The 21,534-nt window shown below is 37.2% G+C and overlaps 2 protein-coding genes across 6 annotated transcripts in view; one reads left to right on the top strand and one right to left on the bottom strand.

Moving 5' to 3' along the window:
- Positions 1 to 804: 804 nt before the first annotated feature.
- Positions 805 to 6,216, bottom strand: LOC146139015 (general transcription factor IIE subunit 1-like). The gene is made up of 10 exons (XM_083394204.1): positions 6,103 to 6,216; positions 5,672 to 5,762; positions 5,207 to 5,302; positions 4,948 to 5,022; positions 4,713 to 4,842; positions 4,146 to 4,228; positions 3,800 to 3,918; positions 3,366 to 3,504; positions 2,565 to 2,684; positions 805 to 1,432 (listed from the first exon to the last, which is right to left on the bottom strand). The coding sequence occupies exons 1-10, from the start codon at positions 6,159 to 6,161 to the stop codon at positions 1,172 to 1,174; spliced, it is 1,173 nt and encodes a 390-aa protein (XP_083250330.1). The 5' UTR covers positions 6,162 to 6,216; the 3' UTR covers positions 805 to 1,171.
- Positions 6,217 to 6,657: 441 nt separating this feature from the next.
- LOC146139016 (uncharacterized) overlaps positions 6,658 to 21,534 on the top strand; it is a 66,266-nt gene continuing 51,389 nt past the window's right edge. For 2 of the 5 annotated variants that reach the window (XM_083394201.1, XM_083394200.1), the window contains exons 1-7: positions 18,319 to 18,446; positions 18,762 to 18,887; positions 18,992 to 19,094; positions 19,608 to 19,718; positions 19,924 to 20,076; positions 20,408 to 20,605; positions 21,075 to 21,211. In XM_083394201.1, coding sequence (XP_083250327.1) covers positions 18,376 to 18,446; positions 18,762 to 18,887; positions 18,992 to 19,094; positions 19,608 to 19,718; positions 19,924 to 20,076; positions 20,408 to 20,605; positions 21,075 to 21,211 — 899 coding nt within the window. In that variant the 5' untranslated portion in view covers positions 18,319 to 18,375. Of the gene's footprint in view, positions 6,761 to 7,322; positions 7,492 to 8,141; positions 8,289 to 8,685; positions 8,827 to 9,818; positions 9,974 to 10,369; positions 10,544 to 10,721; positions 10,927 to 12,156; positions 12,348 to 16,182; positions 16,380 to 16,651; positions 16,793 to 17,043; positions 17,140 to 17,372; positions 17,438 to 17,761; positions 17,829 to 18,047; positions 18,165 to 18,307; positions 18,447 to 18,761; positions 18,888 to 18,991; positions 19,095 to 19,607; positions 19,719 to 19,923; positions 20,077 to 20,407; positions 20,606 to 20,696; positions 20,731 to 21,074; positions 21,212 to 21,534 lie in introns of those variants that run through there. The other 3 variants (XM_083394199.1, XM_083394202.1, XM_083394203.1) reach the window with 3 other exon arrangements.

Here is a 21,534-nt window from a genome sequence, read left to right on the forward strand (position 1 = left end):
TATATAATTTTTTTATTCTTAAAGTTTTTGGGCAGTCATATATATTGTTGTTGAATTCCTTAAAAATATGTTCCAGTTAAATTCACAAAATTACAGTTAAATTAGTATCAGCCTGCTATATAAACATGTTTTTTTCTTTTTAGAGCTTTTATAGGCAATTAATTACATAAACAATGATGTTTTCCTGACAATTAAAATCATCTCATTAATTAATTATTATTCACTTGAAAAATGGAATTAAAAAGGTAAAATACAGTTTAATGAATACCAATATTTTTTGAAATTCAAGTTTTTGTTTTATTCAAAGTTTTATCCTAATTGATGTTATGTTACTTGGTATAAAAGTAAAATCCTTACGATAACACTTTATTTTCAGGGAGGATATGATTCAAGTTAAAATCCACGAGCGTAAAGGTTTGAACTCCAGCGAAAGGTCGTCGTGGTTCGGATCGTTGAGCATTTACACCGGAGCTTTCTTTATTTTGCTCCACGGAATTCTGCACCATTCTGTACGACCGATCGCACAACTTACCATCGGAGTCTGCTTTGTGGTTGAAATATTTTTCTTGGTGAAGTTCTTGAACAAATGCCTTCAATTTGAGTGCACCCTTAACATTACCCGCTTATTATTGGAGCGTTTTTTTATCGCCACTGTCATAACGGTATTTCTTGTCACCCTTGTTGCACTTAATATAAACACAATTTATTCTTTTATTGCACCTATAACATTCGATGAGTATTTAGTCATTTTTTCTCCTGCTTTCTGCTTTTTGGCATTTGCTGTAAAAAGTGAGAAGTACAAAAACAAGATGAAGGTTATTTTTGGAATTTCATTGGCAATCTGTTTTGCTGCATATTGGTGAAATTATGTTGTGTTGGTTTAGGTTAAGGCTTTGTTATATTAACATTTAAATCAAGTTCATATTCCTATATTTATTGCTTAACATCGCAAGTACACATTTTTCTTTTGAATTTTATGAGCTTTTGTTGATTTATTTAATGTGTTCTTATTAATAAACACATTATTTGCAAAACTTTTCTGGTAATTTTTATCTCCAAGAAAACTGCAGAATTTCGGACAATGAACTAAAAGACTTTTCATCCCGACATTAGTCCTTAAGTACCGTGAGGTCACATATTTGACCTTGTAGGTCAAACCAAGGTCACATAGTCACTCATGCATATCTTCATAGCGCCTTTGTCCGATTTCTATGTACAGCTGCTTCTCTTGTGATGTCATAAGGCCGATAAGTTCCTGACCCCTTGATTCTACTTCCTCGTAGCTGTAAGGTTGCCCGGCAACGGTTACCATGGTTTCCTCGACATCCTCAAACTCATCGGACTCGCTTTCCTCTCCTCTGCGTTGGTTGGACGGATGAGAGTAGGGAATAGGTTGAGACGATTGCGACGATCCTTCTTGGGCCAGAAGTGTCTGTGAATGGAAAGCTCGTTATATTTAAAACAATTGTTTGGTTGTCTGAACTATTCAAAACTTGTCATCCATGTCAAACAAAGATTTCGTGAAATTTGCACTGAACATAGTTTGGACTGGTCATTATAATCACAACAACCTATTAGGTGTGCAGTTAAGGCTGGGTTTTCTGATGATTCACAAATTTAATGAGTTAGAATTTTTTTTTACCTAAAAGTCAACTTTTTAAATCCCCATAAACCTGTAGAACAGCGGTTCCCAAACTTTTCTAAAAATTTTGCCTGGCGGACCCGTTGCAATTATTTTGATATTTCGCGGCCCTATAAAATTTCAAGGGTCAATTGACCCATATTTTTTGTAATACACTAGTGCAGTCCCGATTCTTTCTAATGTAACAACCTTCTAACTCCGAGTGGTCCACGGTTGACTGCATCGCGGGCCACAATATTTCTTGCATATTCTTTGCGGGCCACATAAAGTAGGCTAAATGCGTACCAGGAGCGGATCAACGTTTTTCGTTTGGTCGAGGCATGAAATGTTTGAAGATAACACACAAAGTAATATCGAAAGACAAATACGCTCGAGAAACTTGCTTCTGTCGTCGAACTTGTGCGCAAATAAAATCGAATGTTATGAGATTGGGAAAGCTGGTGTGCGCGAAGCGCCAAAAAATTTAATTAGAAGACTGCATTTAATAAGCGTAGAATGTTAAGAGATGTTGCATACTCCCCAATCGCTAAATTACAAAGACGTTATCATTTCGCGCAAAAAGGTTTAATTAACCAGATCAATTTGGCTGAAATTGCAACTGGGTTTGGACCACCCTGTTCTAACTGATGCGAACGATTCGCTGATAGCAGGTAGTACAGCATAATAGATGCTTTATGATGTCACAATAGACATCATAAAACACGCTATGATCGAATAATAAAGCATAACTAAAGACAATAAAGATGACAGATAATGTTTAAAACCTTAAAAGACTAATTCTCCTTGCGGACCCTCTGAAACTGCTGTACGGACCCCATTTGGTCCGCGGACCCCAGTTTGGGAACCGCTGCTGTAGACCCAAAAATAAGGTGAGGTAAACAAAACTTAAAATAAAGTCCCTTATTTTCTGACAGTAATTTACCTGCAAGACTTCATTATCATTGAGTGACTTCTCTCTCGGTGCCGGGGCTACTTCGGGCTCCGGTGAGCCAAGGTCCGCTGATGTTCCGGACACCGTGCTGTTCTTAATCCAGTCTGGTATCTATGGAGACAAGCCCAGGGAGACGCATGATAATTATTGAACTAAATGCTACTAAGTGTGCCACAGTATCAAGTAATTCTAGAACCTGATGTGAAAATGTTTTTACATCTCATTTGATGGCATATGAATGAAATAATCTTGTTAAATGTTTGTAAACAATTGTGATTACAACATGTGGTTGGACTACAAGGATCTGACATTACGAATGGATGATTGCTTATGAATTTCACCTTCGTTTAGCCAATTTTACAGTCCACATAGCTTTTTAAGGTTTGTGAAAACACAGCTCATGTGGCAATTATATTTTCTCTCCAACGTTTGGCGACCTATTCAAGTCACGTTCTTTAGGGTGAATGAAAAAACATTGTACTAGTCTATGATATATAAACTGTTGTTACCAGGCATAACCTTGATCAAAAAACAGCTCTTCTGGTAATTATATTTCTTAACCAACGTTTTGGCAACCTATAAAGTCGCCTTTTTTAAGGTGAATAACATCGAGCACAAGGCGACTTGAATAGGTTGTCGAAAGTTGAAGAAAAACTATAGTTTTTTTAAATAATATGGTAGCAACAGTTTATAGCTTCAATTTATTCAAACTTTTCAAGACTTAAGTTGTTGCAACAACAATTTTATCCTGTTTTTTGCACAAGAAGCACCAGCGACATATAAACTACTCACAATCTTGGTGACTTGCTCATGTTTCTTTTCACCGAGGTCGATTTCTATGTCCTGCTTGTGACCGAAGTCCATGGCAGCTCGCCCAATCGACCAGTGGTCGCTGTCCTTTGCTTTGTGAGGCTTGCTCACTCGGGGGCCACTGCAAGCAATTGTAACTTAACGCACTTCACATTGCAGGGAAACTTAAAGGTCATTGTTGGTAGAACAACACACAAAGATTGAGACTTTGAATGGGTCAATACAGGCTTCAGTGCAAAAGGATCAGGTTAAATTAGGATTTCAAATTATAGAAATAAGTGTGGTTATTAGGCAACACTTTTTATTAAAAAAACGGTTTGGGAGGTCATTGTTATTAAATATAAAAACATATGAAAGCAGTTGTTAAACCTAAAACTTAAGATTATTTCAAACTCAAATTCCAATCAGCTACATACTTAGGGTGTAAATGAGGAATGTGAGTCGGCATTGGCTCCAAAACTTCTTCCGATAAAGTTATATTTTCAACTTCACGCAGGAGTTTGTAAACCGGTTCCATCTGTTCGTTGAACTTTGCCTAAAAACAAAGCATTGAATTACAAATATTATTGTTAGCTGGTAAATAGCTTTTACTGAGGCAAACTAAGGCAATTCAATATAGCCTTAAAAATGTTTTGTTCAGGAAAGCATTATTTTTAATACAGGAGTAAACATTTATTCCCATTCTTTTTGCCCGTTGAGAGAAATAAATTGGAAAACAAATAAAAACATATATTCAGGAAGGTTATGTTAAGGGCAGCTTACTTGAGAAACTCTTAAATCTTGTTCGTGATGGGCTTCCTTGTCTTCAACTACCTCAGTTTTGCAAAAAGTGCAATTTAACGTCCCTGAAAATACACAATACAAGTTTATTGTTCATATTCGGTGCAATGATAAGACACAAATCAGTCGCAAAATGAATATGCCCAGTCAAAATTTGCGGGAATACATTTTATTTGTTCATGTGTATATAGAAATGTAAATACACAAAGTAAGAGCATTTCTAATTCCATACATATGCTTAGCTCCACTGGTTTGCTATAAAGCAGTGTAGGTCATTTCAGACTAATTTAAGTCCAAGTCAGGTTTTTTAAAAACTAATGAGTTATTTAGAGCAAGTCATTATAAAGTTACATCACTGATCATAAAAATAAAAGATCAACATTTAAAATGTAAGAACTCAATTAAAAAATAACAAAAACCTGACAACCCAAAGGTATTTGACTCAATGACTCAAGTCATTACAACACTGGCATAAAGTACAAGATGCAATAAGCAACTGTTTAAACGACAACATATGAAAGTTTTTAAAGATAAATAATGACAACCGACCGAACATTGGGTCGATGAGTTGGTTGACCTCCAGGTCGCTGTACGTGTTTTCGCAAGTCATGCATTTGAACGAAGGTCGGTTAGTGGTGTCGCGTTCCATCGTTTCAATGCGTTTGTGCATGTGATGCAACTAAACAAGACACAAACATGCTAAATGGTAAGCTGTTACCAGAAATTGACGTATTTTAATCAAAGAAAACACATTATTGGGATCAAATACACATTCAAAAGTTACCTTATATTTTATAACATTGGCAATGCTTCTGTAGTTTATGTAGTAATAAAAGTGCTTCGACAATTTTCCATCTTCCTAAAAAACAAAAAATGCATGTTTTTTTTAACAACAAAAAAAAAATACACCGACATGATGTAATATTTAGATGTTTATACTGGTTGCGATCTTTAACGTCTGCATTTTGTATGTGTGAAAGAGGTACAGGTTTTTTCAATTTAGTATAAAACTGATTTATCTACAAATATGTTTTTTGTCTTACTTGTGTTTCAACATATGCTCTTGATTTAAGAAACTTGTCATTTTTTAATTGGTTAATCGCAGTTCGAAGTTGTTTCTTGTCAAACTTAAGCAATTCCTAGAATATAAAATATATCACAAAGTTAATCTCCACCACGGGTTATTTATTAACCTGCGGTACACAAGCAAATTCTGGGTTGGACAATAATTTTAGATTTATGCAAGCACATTGTTGCAGCTGTTGAAACGCAATTAGAAAAATATTAAGAACCTTTGGTCTTTGATAAAGCTGTTTTTTTTTCAACACTATAACATTTGCAAAACTTTACAATGCCTTCATTGAGGAAGGTATAGTTTGATAAACTTGATATATCGCTTGATTTGATTAAGTATTTGATAATTCATGATGTGCTTTGTGTAATTTGCGATCAGCTTACAATCTATAGCTTAGGTTTATCTTTGCCTTTTAAGTAAAAGTATTTCCAACCTGTATATCTTCCTCTTTTACACAAGCATTTCTCACGAGAACGTCAATCGTAAGAGCTTGTTCAATTCCATAGAAACCCCTCGCTGTGTATCTGTGAACGATTGACACACATCTGTGTTGGAATGTTGTTTATGACTAAAATACCAGACCAACAAGATTATTTTTGTTAAAATCTGATTTTCCAATTGTACATTTTTGCAGCAGATACAACAAAAGTTTTAGGGTGGTTGAAGACAAACAAGCTACATTTTTAAATTATTGTTATCTTGTTCATAACAGGATTTCAATGATAAGCAGTGTTGTGAAAAAATAAGTCTTGCACAAATTTACTCACAAAACTGTAGCCCAACAATAATCAATAGTTTCTGTAAACTTACAAAACTCTACATTGTTTAATGGATACACTCATGGTATTAAAGTGTCCGATCTACCTGACAAGTCTTTGTAAAGCATCTGGAACCTCGCGTAAAACATCGGGGTCGTCTTGCATTGCTTATATAATCCAACTAGAATGTGCATTTAGTTTAGAATATTTTACTTTACCAGAATAGTACAGATAAGGGAAATTCCCATTCGGTACTTTGCGTTATTAAAAAGTTACTGCAAAAAGTTAGTTACTTACTTTGTTAATATTTAAGATGCATGTTTATAAAATTTGCTTTTGCTAGAACTTGTTTATGCGAAACAGTACCTTAAATAAAAGCTAAATTGATTGCAAGGAATTGCAACTGAAACTGCTACAAAAAGTTTGATTTAAAAAGCAAATAATAACTAATCAATGCTATACATCAGATGTTATTGGGCTATTTATGTAGAAAACATAAGAAAGAATAAAAGGTAATCAGAAGTGATAGTTAGAAAGATAATCATGCCCCTTCTTTATTTTTATTTACTTAGCCCTTAAGTCTACTTGAGAAGTAGTGAAAGTGCTTTAGCCACATGTAGCGCTGTAGTAGCCATAGTTACCAACTGACTCCAAAGAAAATGTCTACAAATTGTTGCTATTAAATTCAGCAAGAATATGGACGAAAGACATTGGTGGGTAGCCACCAAAATACAAGAAACATTTCATGTAGATGATACTGATAGGTAAGTGATAATACAGTCTCGTAAAAGCGAAGTTTTGTTTCAATTCAAACATTTTGGCACGGTACCGTAATTGCATGTTGCATTTGCAAAGTTAGTATTTTGTAAAATGATTTTTAGCAATAAAGTTAAACGTCTTTTAAGAGAAACAACCCTAAAACATTATTTATTTATTGTTTTAAAGTTTTTATTAATTGCTTTGTGACGTCATAATAATTAACGAATATTTCGTATTGTTCAACATATATTCGTTTAACATTGTTTAAAAGCAACACAAACCGATTGCAATTGACGCTACACAGCAGAACAAAAAGCGGCGCTGGTCTAGAATCCTACCACAACGTTGAAATAATTATTAAGCAATGCACAATACGTGGGTTAGGGTGTCGGTTAGTGTTTGGGTTTGGGTAGGTCAAGTAATATTGTTTAACACTATTACTTGACCCATCCTCATCCAAACACTAAGCCAAATAATGTTCGTTGTGGTAGGATTCTAGACGAGCGCCCAAAAAGCAGTTAATGTTTCCCGTATAATATGAATTTAACTACAGTGTGTTGTGCTCAGTCCAACAGCCCTCGAGCAATTCCTGCTTGAAGCGAGCAACTTTGAGATTCTCAGCAAGTTTTTTTCCTCGAATGGCCTCAGTAAGTTGTTTGTGTTCGGAAAAAAGCAAGAAACTAGGCCATGGCTGACCGACGACCTAACAATGGCACCGACTCTCATCAATTTGAAGGTAAACACTTTGTACCTTTTATGTCGTAACAATAAAACTGTGTTATGGTTGAAATAGCTTGTGTTTTGTCAATGCAATGCAAATTTAAGGAAATCTCACTACGAACAAATTTGTATTTTATAGATGCAATCGGTTAAAGAAAATTAAAACAAAATTTGGCGCTGGTCTAGAATCCTACAACAACAAACATTTTTGTGTTGGGGTGCGGGTTAGCGTTTGGTTAGGGTGAGTCAAGTATTATTATTAAATAAGAAATAAATAATACTTGACCCACCCACAACCAAACGCTAACTCGCACCCTAACTAAAATATTGTGCCTTGATTTTGAATTGTGGTAGGATTCTATAGACCAGCGCACAAAATTTATATAAAGAATTCTATTTGCCGCAATAAGTCGGTGTACCGGTAGTTGTGTAATCGTGGGAGCATATACCTGTCCGGTTTATCACAAAAGTCGCGTTCATCCAGGTGTGAAACGTTAGAAAAGTTTTTAGTCGCACTGTAGAAGCAGTTTGCCTGTGGCTGTGTTTGTAAACGCACGTGTAACTCAGCAAACTAAGGGACATTCTACCTTTAATCCTATATATTTCCCAGTGCTGCACATGGGCCATATATTGAAGTTTCGTGCAGTTTGTATAATTACTTACCAGGGGATCGGGTTGGACGACTTGATGTGCGTTTTCCTTTTGCGTCCGAACCCTGAGCGTGAAGTTGATCAGTCGCAGATGCACAAACAGGTGTTTTGTGGTGAGATCAAGAACAACCCTCTCCACCAGCTATCAACTGTGCTGTCACAGGTAGGAAACATGCTTCAACCTTCTAACCATGTACTTATCAATTTTTTTTTTTGATTGCGGCACACTAAGATAATTCCCGCAGTTTCATAATATCAGAGAAAAGCAAAACTACACCAATAATATCATAGTTTGATAATCGCCCTTAATACACAGCAAGGAATTGATAGACAAATATTTTTGTGAGTTATAATGTAATAATGTACATTGAAGTCCCGCATGCTTACAGTCGTGCATGTTTAACATGAAAGGTTATTTTCAAGAATTATAAAAGTTTTGCGGAGCACTTAACAACCTCTCGAGGCAAATGAGTGGTCTGTAAATAACAGTTCTAATATCTAAGAACTACTTATAAAAGCTGGCTGAAAACTTTCTGACACCTAGCACCGCTATATCCCAGGTATTTCTGCCTATGGTTCGTGGTCAGGAGGATTGGGGCAAATGTTCAGACGAGCACAAACATCAGTTTGTTCACTCGGTTGAAAAGTACGTCAACGTTCTGGTGAACGCCACCAGCAAAAGCAACGCTACAAGCCAACAGGTCAGGAAGAATTAATAGATCATAAAATCTATTTTCATTACTGCTTGTCTGACGCTACTAACATTAACTATAACTCATAGGCGTCTGGACATTGGTAGGGATATGTTATTAGCTTATCGTGGGTATATTTTCGTGGGTATTTAGGTTTATGTGGACTCCAGCCATAAGATCAAGATAAGAACAACGCCAACGTCAGAATAAAACATAATTCGAAATAAGGCCGGAATAGGTTAAACCTAATGGTATTAGTACCGTCTAAATCGGAATAAGACCTAAATCCGTCGGAATAAGACCTAAATCCGTCGGAATAAGGCCTAAAAGACCATAATCAGGCCTAAACAACACTTTAACTTACCCCACTCCTAAGTGCATCACTAACTCCCCAAATAATTCCAACACTAACTCATTTTCTAAGCCAACCCATCACCCACCAATAACCCGAAACAGGCCCCAAAAAACGGTGCCAAAACAGCGGCGCCCTGATGTCAGACTAGAGCGTCCAAACGTAGTCACCGAAAAATGCGATGCCAGACCGATAGCCCCCGATCGTCCCATACCCTCTAGCCACAGGTTATAAATTTAGGCCTTATTCCCGTACATTTGGGCTTTACTCTGAAGAATTTAGGATTAATTTCGATAAATTTGGGCCTTATTTCGAGCAAACCCAACATTTATTTTCACCTTCTATCGCATTTCTTGGGGGTTCGTATTTATTCAATGCTTTTTAGCACGTCTTAAGTTACTTTAAAAAAAACCCAAAACGTCAAAGAGTTAAGCTACGCTAGTTACAATTTTGGTTTCACCAGAATAAATTTAAAAGATAAGACAGAACTTTAAATTTAGGATTGCTTTTTAACTCTATCAATGCAGGTATGGTCGAGGCTAAGCTGTTAATTGTTTTTGTCAGGCCATTTGATTTTGCTAAGACCCTAAAACCTGTGTACGAATCAGTGTTTGCGTTCAGTTTTTTTTACTTACCATTATTTCCTCAGATCCTTCGACTTCCCGACCAGCTGGTGAGCCGTGATTTCTCCCAACATCGAATCAGCACTCAATTCGACCCGTCCGTGATACTCTCATATGAAGAGGTGCTTCACGAGTGGGTGCAAGCGATAGACGGGGTTCTCATGGAGGGAAGCGATGACAGGTTCATTAATATATAAACGCGCGCGGTGTCACCCCGCTGTATTACGTCACCATAAGCATATAATGTTTTAGTTATGCGCCATTTAAACTCATATATGTTATTTCATTAATGACTTCACAGACTCCCTTGTGACCTTCCGTAACGTATTATTCTGTGACGCGAGGGGCATAACATTTTTATAGTGCTACTGTTTGTGAAAGAACCATTGGCCTTTCTTCTGCAAAAATCTCAAAAGCTAAAATAACGGAAATTTTCGAAACAAGAACATTATGTTTAGGATTAAGGAATATGACGGCTCTTTGGACCCAACTTTACTAAAACGCGTTTTCCGAACTCCCATATTTTAATACCTCTTGTAATACAATGCTGAAACTGTTTAAAACGTCCACTTTTCAGGTTGCTTGACATCCACTCTGGCCCGCTCACTGAACTGGAACGGTGGAAACGACGTCAGAGGGTTCTTGGGGGAATCACCGAACAGCTGAAGAGCAAAGAATGCAAGAATGTGATCGGGGTTCTCATCCAAGTCAAGTCCAGGAGCCTTAGGGCTTGGAGGGCAATCGATACATCGTGAGTATGTGCATGCGTGCGTGCATGCGTGTGTGTGTGTTATGCGCGTGCGTGCATGCGTGTGTGTGTGTTATGCGTGTGCGTGCTTGTATGTGTGTTATGCGTGTGCGTGCGTGTGTGTGTGTTATGTGTGCGCGTATCCTTATCCCATTGATCCCATTGTTCTCATTGTTCCCAGGATCACCGACGCCCAAAACGAGACGAAAGACAAAGCGAAGTACTTGGAAGCTCTCCGGCGCCACCTAGAGCAACTCCACCACGAGATAAATCCTGTTTCCGCGGTAAACGTCATCCTACCGACACTAGTGGGCGCCATACGCCAGATGGACTCGATATCGAAGTTCTACGCGAGAACCGGATACCTAGGCCTGCTGTGCATGAAGGTGGGTGTGTGTGTGCGTGTGTGTGTGTGTGTGTGTATGTGTGTGTGGGGGGGGGGGTGGGTGGGTGGGTGTGAGTGTGCGAGTGTGTGTGTGTGTGGGGGGGGGGGGGGTTGGAGTGTGCGAGTGCGATTTTGAGAACAATTTTTAAACGCATTGGTGCTTTAGACCAGTGGTCTCCAACCTTTTTAATGAGCGGTTCCAATTTAAATAAAATTAAATCAGGATTTACATTGCGACCCCATTTTGTTTTCAGATGGTAATAAAAATATTTTATATAATACTGGAACTAAGTAACACTAGCGAATATGCGTAAATTATACACATTTTCAGATGACTGTTCCTACATATGTGTACCAAAATGATTTCGTTTAGGTAGTTTAATTTAAGTTATGAATTTGGCACACAAATGAATACAAAATTTCAATATGTTTCAACAGTAAATTGCATTTAGTGTGGTGGTTGGGCCAGCAATACCAGTATATAGTGTCGACCAGTTTTTTAAAGACGCGGCTCCACTTTGCATAAGCATCACCGTCAGTATCTATACTTTCGTTTTTAATATGCTCGTTGCGCCAAACTTCGCTAAAAAACAAAGCCATTTGGTTGAAAACGGAAAGAGCAGTTAACTCACAAAATTAGACAGAGTCGGGTAAGTTAATTGCATCGATGTCCAGAAGTAAATATTTATTTGCTGAAATCTCTGTAACCTACCAGTTCTTAAAAGCTAAAACCTATTTTATTTAGAAGAAACAAACTTATCTTTGCTATGTACTTAGTCACGTTTATTAGCGTGACGTCAATGTAAAGAAAACAAAATATATAAATCGTATTAAAACAGCTGAAGTTTGGTGAGTTATGGCGACCCCAGAAAAAATTTAGGCCACCCCACTTGGGGTCGCGACCCACAGGTTGGAGACCACTGCTTTAGACAAGTGCTATTGTGCATTTTACCCCTTGTTAATGTTTTATATTTTGGTTTATGCAAAATTTTTAAAAGTTTGCGTTTATTTAGTGATATGTTTATATGCTCGGGTTTTTTTAAGGTGTCTAAGGAACTCAAATGATTTCTTAAAAGTTTTCGATGTCTCCCAAAATGCAGCTCACTTGTGTAACTATGATCATGGTTATTTTTGATACTTCGATGAAATTAAAAGTTTATTAGCGGTCACCAAACCTTAATAACGCTAACCGCGAGTAATGGGCCTAATATGTTGGTGTTGTTTGATGAAGATCGGCAACCAGCTTGCGTCCATGTGTCGGGAGTTCGTGGCTGATCTTCTGAGCAGAGGAGGAGAGATGTGGAAGTTAATCCAGGAGGAGATAGAACAAGAGGAGCTACCTCCTCCTGCATTCAAGGTCTTCAAGAAGGGAAGTCGGAAGAAGGAGTTGGTTCACGAGGACGACCAAACTCTCACAGGGAGGTGAGGAACAATGGAGGACGATACCACGCTTTATTCCGATACAGCGATACACGATACTAGCGATCATTTACTAGAGCCCAGGAAGTTGAAAGACTTGCAAAGAACTTATAAATCCCAGTATGAAGTGAATTATTTACTTCAGCGACAAGGAATGAGTTTTTCAGTTAAACACTAAATATTTTTAGACTGAAATATATTCCATACTAGAAAAACATTGCATTAAAACGCAAATCTAAAACACCTGCCTTAATAGGGAATTGATATCAGCCTAGCTTTGGAATACTGGGAAAACCTAGTTCAATTAACGGCCCTGGTCTAATATTATTGAACATTCCAACTAGGGATGTTCAAAGTAGAATCCCAAGGTATTCTAGAATAATAGGTTTCAAATCTAGAATAACGAATCCAGAATAGCGAATCCCAGTATATCGTTGTTAAATTATTTAACCTCGATTTTGTTTGGGAAAGGGATTAATTTTATATACCCTACAGGGCCCACAATCACAGCAATAAATCGCCCAAACAATTTGCTAACATGTGTACATTATAATAAAAAAATCCCCCATATGTTTAACATTCTTAACAACTGTCATTTGAAGCAGTTCTGTAAACTGTATTATGTCAACTGCCCAGGTTGTTGCCAAAACTTATATTTTTGTCAATAGTGAGTACAATGCAACACTGCACACAGAACTCTTAAGCAATTCGGTCCTGTTTTTTTAAGCATTGTTGGGTGTTAGTGCTTCTTTTTTGCCTAACATGAACTGTTATGCAGTCAAATAATGTACTGCAAAGAATACAAAGGTAATATTGACATAAGGAATACTTGACAATTACGCTGCGCATAACTGCATAACCTCGCTGAATATTAGCCTAAAGTTGACCTTAAGTAACCCTATAGCGCATTTTGTAGATGGCCAGCACGTTTTACAATGTAATGTTACTTTTGCAACTTAACGCATTTAGGGAAATTGCGAACTCCGCACCTGGCATTACACGTTGGCCTCTCGCCCAATAACGCTTGATTGACACTTAATTATTAGACAAACGTTATCGCCAGACGCGAAGTAATTGGTCGCCCGAAAAAACGCTGACATTGCACTACCAGGTTACATTTAAAGCAAGCACTATAAACGTGTTGCCGCAGCGACAGGCCAACTTACCACACGCGTTTGTACAATTAGGCGCAACAATCGGCGGTAAAACCAAGGCTTATACCACAGGCATGGACACGGGAATTCCCCCGCCCATTGTAGCTGTATTATTTGTTGTATATTTGAGTCTGCCGTCTCACGCTTGACTGAATTTACCAAAAGAAACAATTTACGTTGGTTGTAGTCTGCTTGATTCATTAGATTTTGTAATATGTTTATTAGGATTGCAGTTTATAAAGTTAGTTGAAGACCAAACTATTTACATTGTTTCGACACGAACGAAAAATTACAATATAGTTACTTTTTATTTGGATTGTGGGCAAAGTAATACAACAGCAACGAGATTTCGTTGGCACAGTCTGTATGGTGTGGCAAACACACGCCCAAAATTTTTTTAGGCAAGTTGTGTGCACACCAGATCTCGGTGATTTTTTGCGTAAAGTGCTTTGAAGTACAGACTGGTCATCTGCGAAGAACAAACTTCCTACATGTGTACATGTAGACCTACTTACCTTTAACAATGACTATTATTTACTGGTTTCAGTATTTGTAAACCTTGAGCAACTATCCTGGTCAAATAAACTTTTGTTCCTATTTTTATAGACTAGTTAAAAATGAGTAAACATTGCTGTATTCCTGATTGTGATGGTAAATATCCCGACCAACTTTACCATGTGCCAGCAAAAAGATTCTGTTTAGGCGAAAAACTCAAGTGGGCAAATGATTTGGAAAAAAATATTCTTGGCCTCAGGGCTGACAAAGCAATTGGGGATTTATATAAACGAGATGTAGTAAAGATATGTGGTCGTCATTTTAAAGCAGAACAGTTTATTCATGGTTAGTTTAAACACTTAATTCTTAACTATTCTACACCTGTGTTGTATTTCTGGATTGGACCTATGCAGTAGTAGATTTAGTAATGTACATACATGGAAGGAATTTTACATAGAAGATTAGAAAAGTTTGTGTATTTTAGAAATGGTCATTATATTAGTTTACTTAAAAAACATAAATTGTTATTTTTCTCCAGGGCAGAAACGAGATATGTGAAAATTTGGATTAATTCCAACATTAAACATGCCAGTGAAGTTAGCAGCCAGTTCAAAGGTAGCTCGCAGACCACCCACTCCACGGAATCCAGAAAATGATATTGTCTTTAAAACTTTTAGTTCATTTCTAAAACAAGCCAAATGTCTTGTTTTAAAAAGTGATACATGGAAATGGAAAATACATCCAAAAGATTTCTCACAAATTTGCATTTCCCAGGTCTCTGAATTCGATCAAGAAAAATATAAAATATTTGTTAACGCAAATTTTCAATTGGACGTGCACTACTTTGGATGGTCTGGCCTCTTTAAAGAAATTTTTGAGTATAACGTTTCTAAATCTGTAAGAGATCTTTTAAATTTTATTTCAAACCTACCAATTTGTGGAGGAGTTTCTGTGCTAGCAGATGGAGAAGAGAGCAATATGACAGCTTTACATATTGTAACAAAATCAAGTCAAGCGTTTAATCACTGCAAACCTCTTCAATCAGTAACATTGGCTGTTAGGTGTTTTATACAGAACTTTTGTAAAATATAGTATTTAGATAATATGTTCAAACCTTTTTATTTTATTTACCCCAGAACAGATAAAATTGGTATATGCATAATTAGTCAGGAATCTGGGTTTAATGTTATTTAAATATTAAGCACTTACAGATTATTTGAGAGTTGGTATGTCCGATAATATAGGATCGTAGCCTAAACCTGGTGTGATAGTGTCGGTACTCACCCGTTGGTATCGGTGCCGATCCGATACCAGTATAATATGTGCTTAACAGCCAAATTGGGTACCATCCAAAGAGACATTAATTTATCAATAGTTATGGCGTCGCATCCCGAAACAACATGCAGTCTATTGATATGAGACTGACGACCTCGTGATGTAGAAAAGGATTTTTTACACGATTCGCATATATACTTTTCGTCTGCTTGGTTTGACGAAATATCCATTTCTATTTCAATAAGTATTTGCTCCAAGGCTTCATCCAACCCTTCTTCGTCATTGAAATTCTCGGTTTTGTCCATATTAAAGCACAAGACTAATAATTACTGTGGTAAAAACATACCAAGTGCGCTAAGAATTCAACGAGGCGTGGTAAATTCAGTGAAGCGTAACACGGCAGAAGCATTTTTGACGAATCGCAGTCGTGTCCAGGCATGTATTGTATAGGTATTGGTAAAACATTAAATTATATTTTTAAATTATATCGGTATATTTCATGTTGAAAATGAATAAAGAGTTATTCGAAACGTCCAAAATGATATCTACTTCTGTATGGGCTTTGATATTCTTATTACGTATATCGGTTCCAATTACCCGAAATAAACGGCAGAATTGGATATATTACTTTAAACATCCCTAATTCCAACACAATCCAGTTCCGAATCTGATTTGAAATCCGATTTTGAACCTAGTCTGGTTTCTGATATAATTAGCTCAGGAATTAGGTGGCAAAAGTCGGAACACATAAAACACGTCATTGTATAAATAAGTTTCTCGCCTATTAACTAAAAATTTACCAATGGATTCAGGTTACCATTGAACACATTAATATTGCCGCTTAATAAAAATCTATAGACTAAGCTCCACCTTGATAAACTTTCAACACTTACACAAGTTTTTATTATTCCCAGGTTGCGAGCTTGCCTTGCTCTGCAATCATTCTACCGTGACCAAGTACGGTTGCTAAGAGACAGTCTCGGTTCAACGGCGGCCGCCTCTCACAGTCTCAACCAATCAGTGAGCTCGCTCGATGCCCCGCCCACTAACCGATCAAAAACAACCAAAAAGGCAAAGTTTGCGCCTTCGGGGTCACTGCACTCTGGATCAGGTAACTTCAGGTCATTTCATTCACCTGAGGTAACTAAGGGTCACTTATAGAAAGATTTCTTAGAGGTCATGCTGCTCTCGGTGGCAATTCAAAAGCAACATATTTTAATTTTAGCAATATTCTTGTTTGTGTGGAAAAATACAAACAAATGGGCTACTCCTAAACATTGTACAGAAGTACCATTTTCATATTGGAAAAGTTTTTTTTCCGCCCAGTCATATTTTTATCGCCATATTGAGTATTTATTTCCACTGAACGTAATTTTGTGGCAGACGGTAAAGAGATGGGAAGCATGGGTTACGGGATTCCCCTTTCTGATGACGAAAGCATCCTGGTGAACCTTGACCTCATTTGCGGTCGAATGCGTCAGCTACTTGACGTCATATCATCGTTACGTCAGTTCAACAAACTCAGTGAGTCGCGGATGAAACACCAGTTGGTTGTTGTGGTTGGTTCGACAATTAGTGACATCTTCCGGGTTTGTTTAAGTGTGACTCAATTTTATATAAAACAGGGCACCTTGATCAAAAACAAAAAATAGTGAGATATATTTATACGTTATTTGGGAAACAAGAGTATTATGCAATATATGCCCTTATTGCAAAGTGTGACCTTGTGAAATTTAACCTTGATGTAAAATATGACCTTGAACATTTTGTATCAGGCAAGGACACGGTGGGACTTCCCCGTCCGAGACCTGAAGATATTCCTTCAGGACAGAGCGTGTCTGGTTCTGTGCCCGAGGATAATTCACCTCGCCGTAAGTTTATTCACTTAACATTAATATGTTTTTGTAAATATCAACGTGGAACTTTTTCAACACAAGCTCCATGTTGCTTTTATGCAAGAATTCTAAACTGCAAATGAATAGGCGATATTTAACGGAGCTTAGCGAATCACATATTACGTATTGATTTGTTAAATACTTTAAGTGGAACGTTATTATTTTCACAATCATCCCATGCAAGCGATAACATTTAAACATTTGTCTAGAACGAGCTTCTTCGCCTCCAGAACCAGAAGTTGTTCAGAAAACTCAATCCTACCCCTTCAATAATGTAAGTAGATAGTAAAGCAATGAATAGCAGTACTACCGAGGAAATATTACAGCAAAGCATGTCAAAGCCACAATACGGTTCGTGACGTGTTTAAAACAAGACACTTTGATTCAACTTAGATCTGGATTAAAATTTGTCAAAGCAAGAATATTGCTTGAAATGCATTTTTAACAAAATGATTTCCAATAAACGAGACAAGTGACAAATTGAAGCTGTAAAGCGATTTCAAACTCATGCCATTTGAACAAACCGACCATTTCAACCTGCTTTCACGCTTTTGTGTTATTTTGTTCTTTGAATGTTTATTTTGATGTTAATGTTCAGAGGACACAGCAAGGAATGTTGACTGTTCCCGAGGAAGACGAAGAAATTGAAGATGACACGAGTTCAAGTGAGAAAAAATACAATTTAAACACAATATTAATATTTATATAAAAGCAAAAGGATATAACTCAATTCTTATAATTTCAAGTAGAAACAATTTCTACTGAGCTGAACTGATGTTGCCTTTCTAGAAAAACCTTGTTGTAGAAGCAATTCAATTGACTCTGCTATGTTTACATTTAAACTTTATTGTGACGTTATATTGTTGGTTATTACGTCACTGTAGGCCACCAGAAGTCGTTCCACCTTCTCGACAGCGACTCGGAACTGGATGAGGGGTCGGACGGTTTTAATTCCTCCCCGTCGCCCGTACAATCGCAATACAACGCAGCAGCATTCCTAAGTAAGTGTGTGTGCGTGCGTGCGTGCGTGCGTGCGCGTGTGAGTTTTTTGGTTTATTGTCTTGACTTTTTGCCCGAGCTATAAAATGCTCCCGTCTCTAAATTGCCCCGGCATCATTTGTACATCTGTGTGTCTGTGTGTCAGGACAAGTGTACAGCGGTGGGGGGGAGGGCCCAAGCATCTCTACCCTCATATCGGAACATCAGACGTCAATGATCCGCACCCTGCTGTCGAGGATTAATTCGTCCATGTTGCTTGACCTTCAAAGGAGACAGAAGGACAAGTGGGTTAATTGTTACAATTGTTAGATTTCGCGTATTTTTATTGTGATTTCCTTTATGACGTAATAACGCGAACGTGCTAGATGGTGACGTCACCTTTGTAATGCATTCCTTATAATTTTAAAAAAAATTGCTGGTGCAAGTACTACGTGTTTAATAGCAATTGATAAACCAATATCATATAAATTTCGCAGAATGAAGTTAACAGCACAGAATTGTACTTATGTTGAAAATAATTACTTTTCAATGATTGCGGTGCTTCAACATAATCTGCGTATCTTGTGCAAAGTTAAACTCTTTATTGTTCATCGCCGCAGATTTGAGGAAACTTTCCACCAATTCATCATTTTGTCGCAAAACTTGGACCAACTGCTGCTGGTTTATCTTCAGACAATCTTCTCCAAGGGAATGAACACTAGACAGGGTCTCAACATTTTATCTAAGTAAGTTTATACCAACGGATGTAAGCTCCATTTATAAGCAAGTTCATCAGAAAGCAACTTGTGTTTAGTGAGTTTATGTTGGCACTAAACGTATTTTGTTCCAGGTTTAATTCTGTGAGCCAGCGTTCCAATCTCAAGGAAGTCATAAGTGAACATTACAGCGATGTCTACGCGACTTACGCCAAAGAACTAGAGTCTATTCAAGAGGTGAGAAGTATTTGTTGTTCTACATGTTTGTCACGAGAATATACGTAACTTTGTGACGTCACACATGTTATTATTAGATGTACGAGAAGAACAAACACGAACTTGTTTCATTATTACGTCACACATAATATTGTTAGATGTACGAGAAGAACAAACAAGGATCGATTGTTACATTATTACGTCACACATGTTATTGTTAGATGTACGACAAGAACAAAGATGAACCGATTGTTTCATTATTACGTCACACATGTTATTGTTAGATGTACGAGAAAAAAAAACTCGAACCGATTGTTTGATTATTACGTCACACATGTTATTGTTAGATGTACGAGAAAAAAAACACGAACCGATTGTTTCATTATTACGTCACACATGTTATTGTTAGATGTACGAGAAAAAAAACACGAACCGATTGTTTGATTATTACGTCACACATGTTATTGTTAGATGTACGAGAAGAACAAACACGAACCGATTGTTTCATTATTACGTCACACATGTTATTGTTAGATGTACGAGAAGAACAAACACGAACCGATTGTTGCTCGAGACGCTCCCCCGGCCGCGGGCGCCATCTACTGGTCGAGACAACTTCTTTCTCACATCGAAGAGCCGATGAAGGTGGAAAAATATAATTCTTTAAAAAATATTTCTTACTCTAAATATTTTTGCGGGTTATGTAGTTTGATTTAGAAGATTTTATAAATAAAACAACAATGGCAAATATTGCTTCACACAATTTGTTGTATAAAGTAAAAGAAAGGATGGCACTGCACAGCCACAAAGTACAGTTTTTGTAAATTTAATCTTATTTGTATATTTTCAGGCTTTCCAGGAGAACAAATCACTGAACCAGAACAAGGAATACCACCGGACCGTGAAGTTCTACAACCGACTTGCTACTGCGTTGGTGACGTTTGAATCGTTGTGGTACCAACAGTGGTGCAAGTCTGTCGATCACGTCATGCATGGGATGACAGTGAGTTTGTAGAAGAAAATAAAAGTTTTAATGAGGATGATAATAATGTGGTCACATGTGCATGTTTCTAATCGGGTTGTGTGTTAAAATACTTTAAAAACTAGTTTTTCGTTTGGTAAAATATGCCTTTTCCTAGTTTTAAGTTTTTTACTGCATAGAACAGTAAGGGCCTCACTATTGTCTTTGAATAACCATTTTCTTAATAAACTTTAAAATTAATTGCGAATTTTCCAAAAAATATTATTTTTTTCGTATAAATATCATAAATGAACTTGAACTTCTCTCTTAACCTTCCTCTATTAGTTTGTCCTCACTTAGTCTGTGTGTTTAGACTCCCCTGCTGCGCCAGGAAGGGGGTGAGTTGGTGGTGAACGTGGACCCACAGATCCCGCGTCAGATCCAGGAGGGGAAGTGGATGTTGAGGATGAAGCTGGAGATCCCGGAAGCTGCGAGGAACATCCTCCTCAAGGAGAAGCAGTTCAAGCAATACAAGATCCACCTCGAGCAATGCCTTAACGATTACAAGAAGGTAGATAAGTTGCACTTAAAACAGATGCTCACAACCTTTTACATGAGTCTCAAACACAAGTGATACATTAAATTACGAGTTAGTACAAGATCCACCTCGAGCAATGCCTCAACGATTACAAGAAGGTGGTTAAGCATTAGTCTGACACACAGGAGGAAATAAATATCACTTTGTCTCTTCCTCACTCACACAATTACTTATTACAAGTTTAATATAAATGTTACACACCAACAATATCGTGGCTACATAAACGCACAGTGTTATTTAAATCTGAGTCGGAACCAACAATTCAGGGACTTAACAACGGAATTGGCACTATACATCCTACAAACCAAAATCTAATACGGCACTTAAACCGTGACTAATCACTACAAAGGCAGCGGGTTGTGTCCCTGGTCTATTATATCCTTGCTTTTACCCAAAATTTATTCGTTATTCTTACATTTAACATTTTAACGTTTTTCTCCAGGTTTGCGAGGGAATTCCCCTTCCCTTCCAAGCGTTGTTTAAACCTCACACCGATTCAGTGGCCAAGTGCCTGCAGGTGGGGCTAAAGACAATCACTTGGGACAGCATGAACATCGACGCGTTCCTGCACAAGTCAAGGTCAGATCAAGGACTTTTATAAACTAATAGCAATATCTCCACGACCATGTGTTGTACGTTAATTAAATTGTGTCTTCGACTTTTTGAAAGTAATATTCCACCACAAACAGCTAGCAACGGTAAACTGTGAAAAATTCTGAAGATATATTTAAACCATAACTGAAAAAAATATATAGCATATTTATTTAAACTTTGATTTAGTTAAGCCTTGTACATTTTCCAAACAGCCTATTTCAAAAATTTTAGATTATTAAACTGCAACCTTTTCAACTTGTTTATCTCTTTATTTAGAAACTAGACAAAACACCCCGCGTTGCCGTGGT

Source organism: Ascidiella aspersa, chromosome 7 (assembly GCF_963924565.1).
Source record: "Ascidiella aspersa chromosome 7, kaAscAspe10.2, whole genome shotgun sequence".
In the NCBI taxonomy this organism is placed as follows: domain Eukaryota; kingdom Metazoa; phylum Chordata; class Ascidiacea; order Phlebobranchia; family Ascidiidae; genus Ascidiella; species Ascidiella aspersa.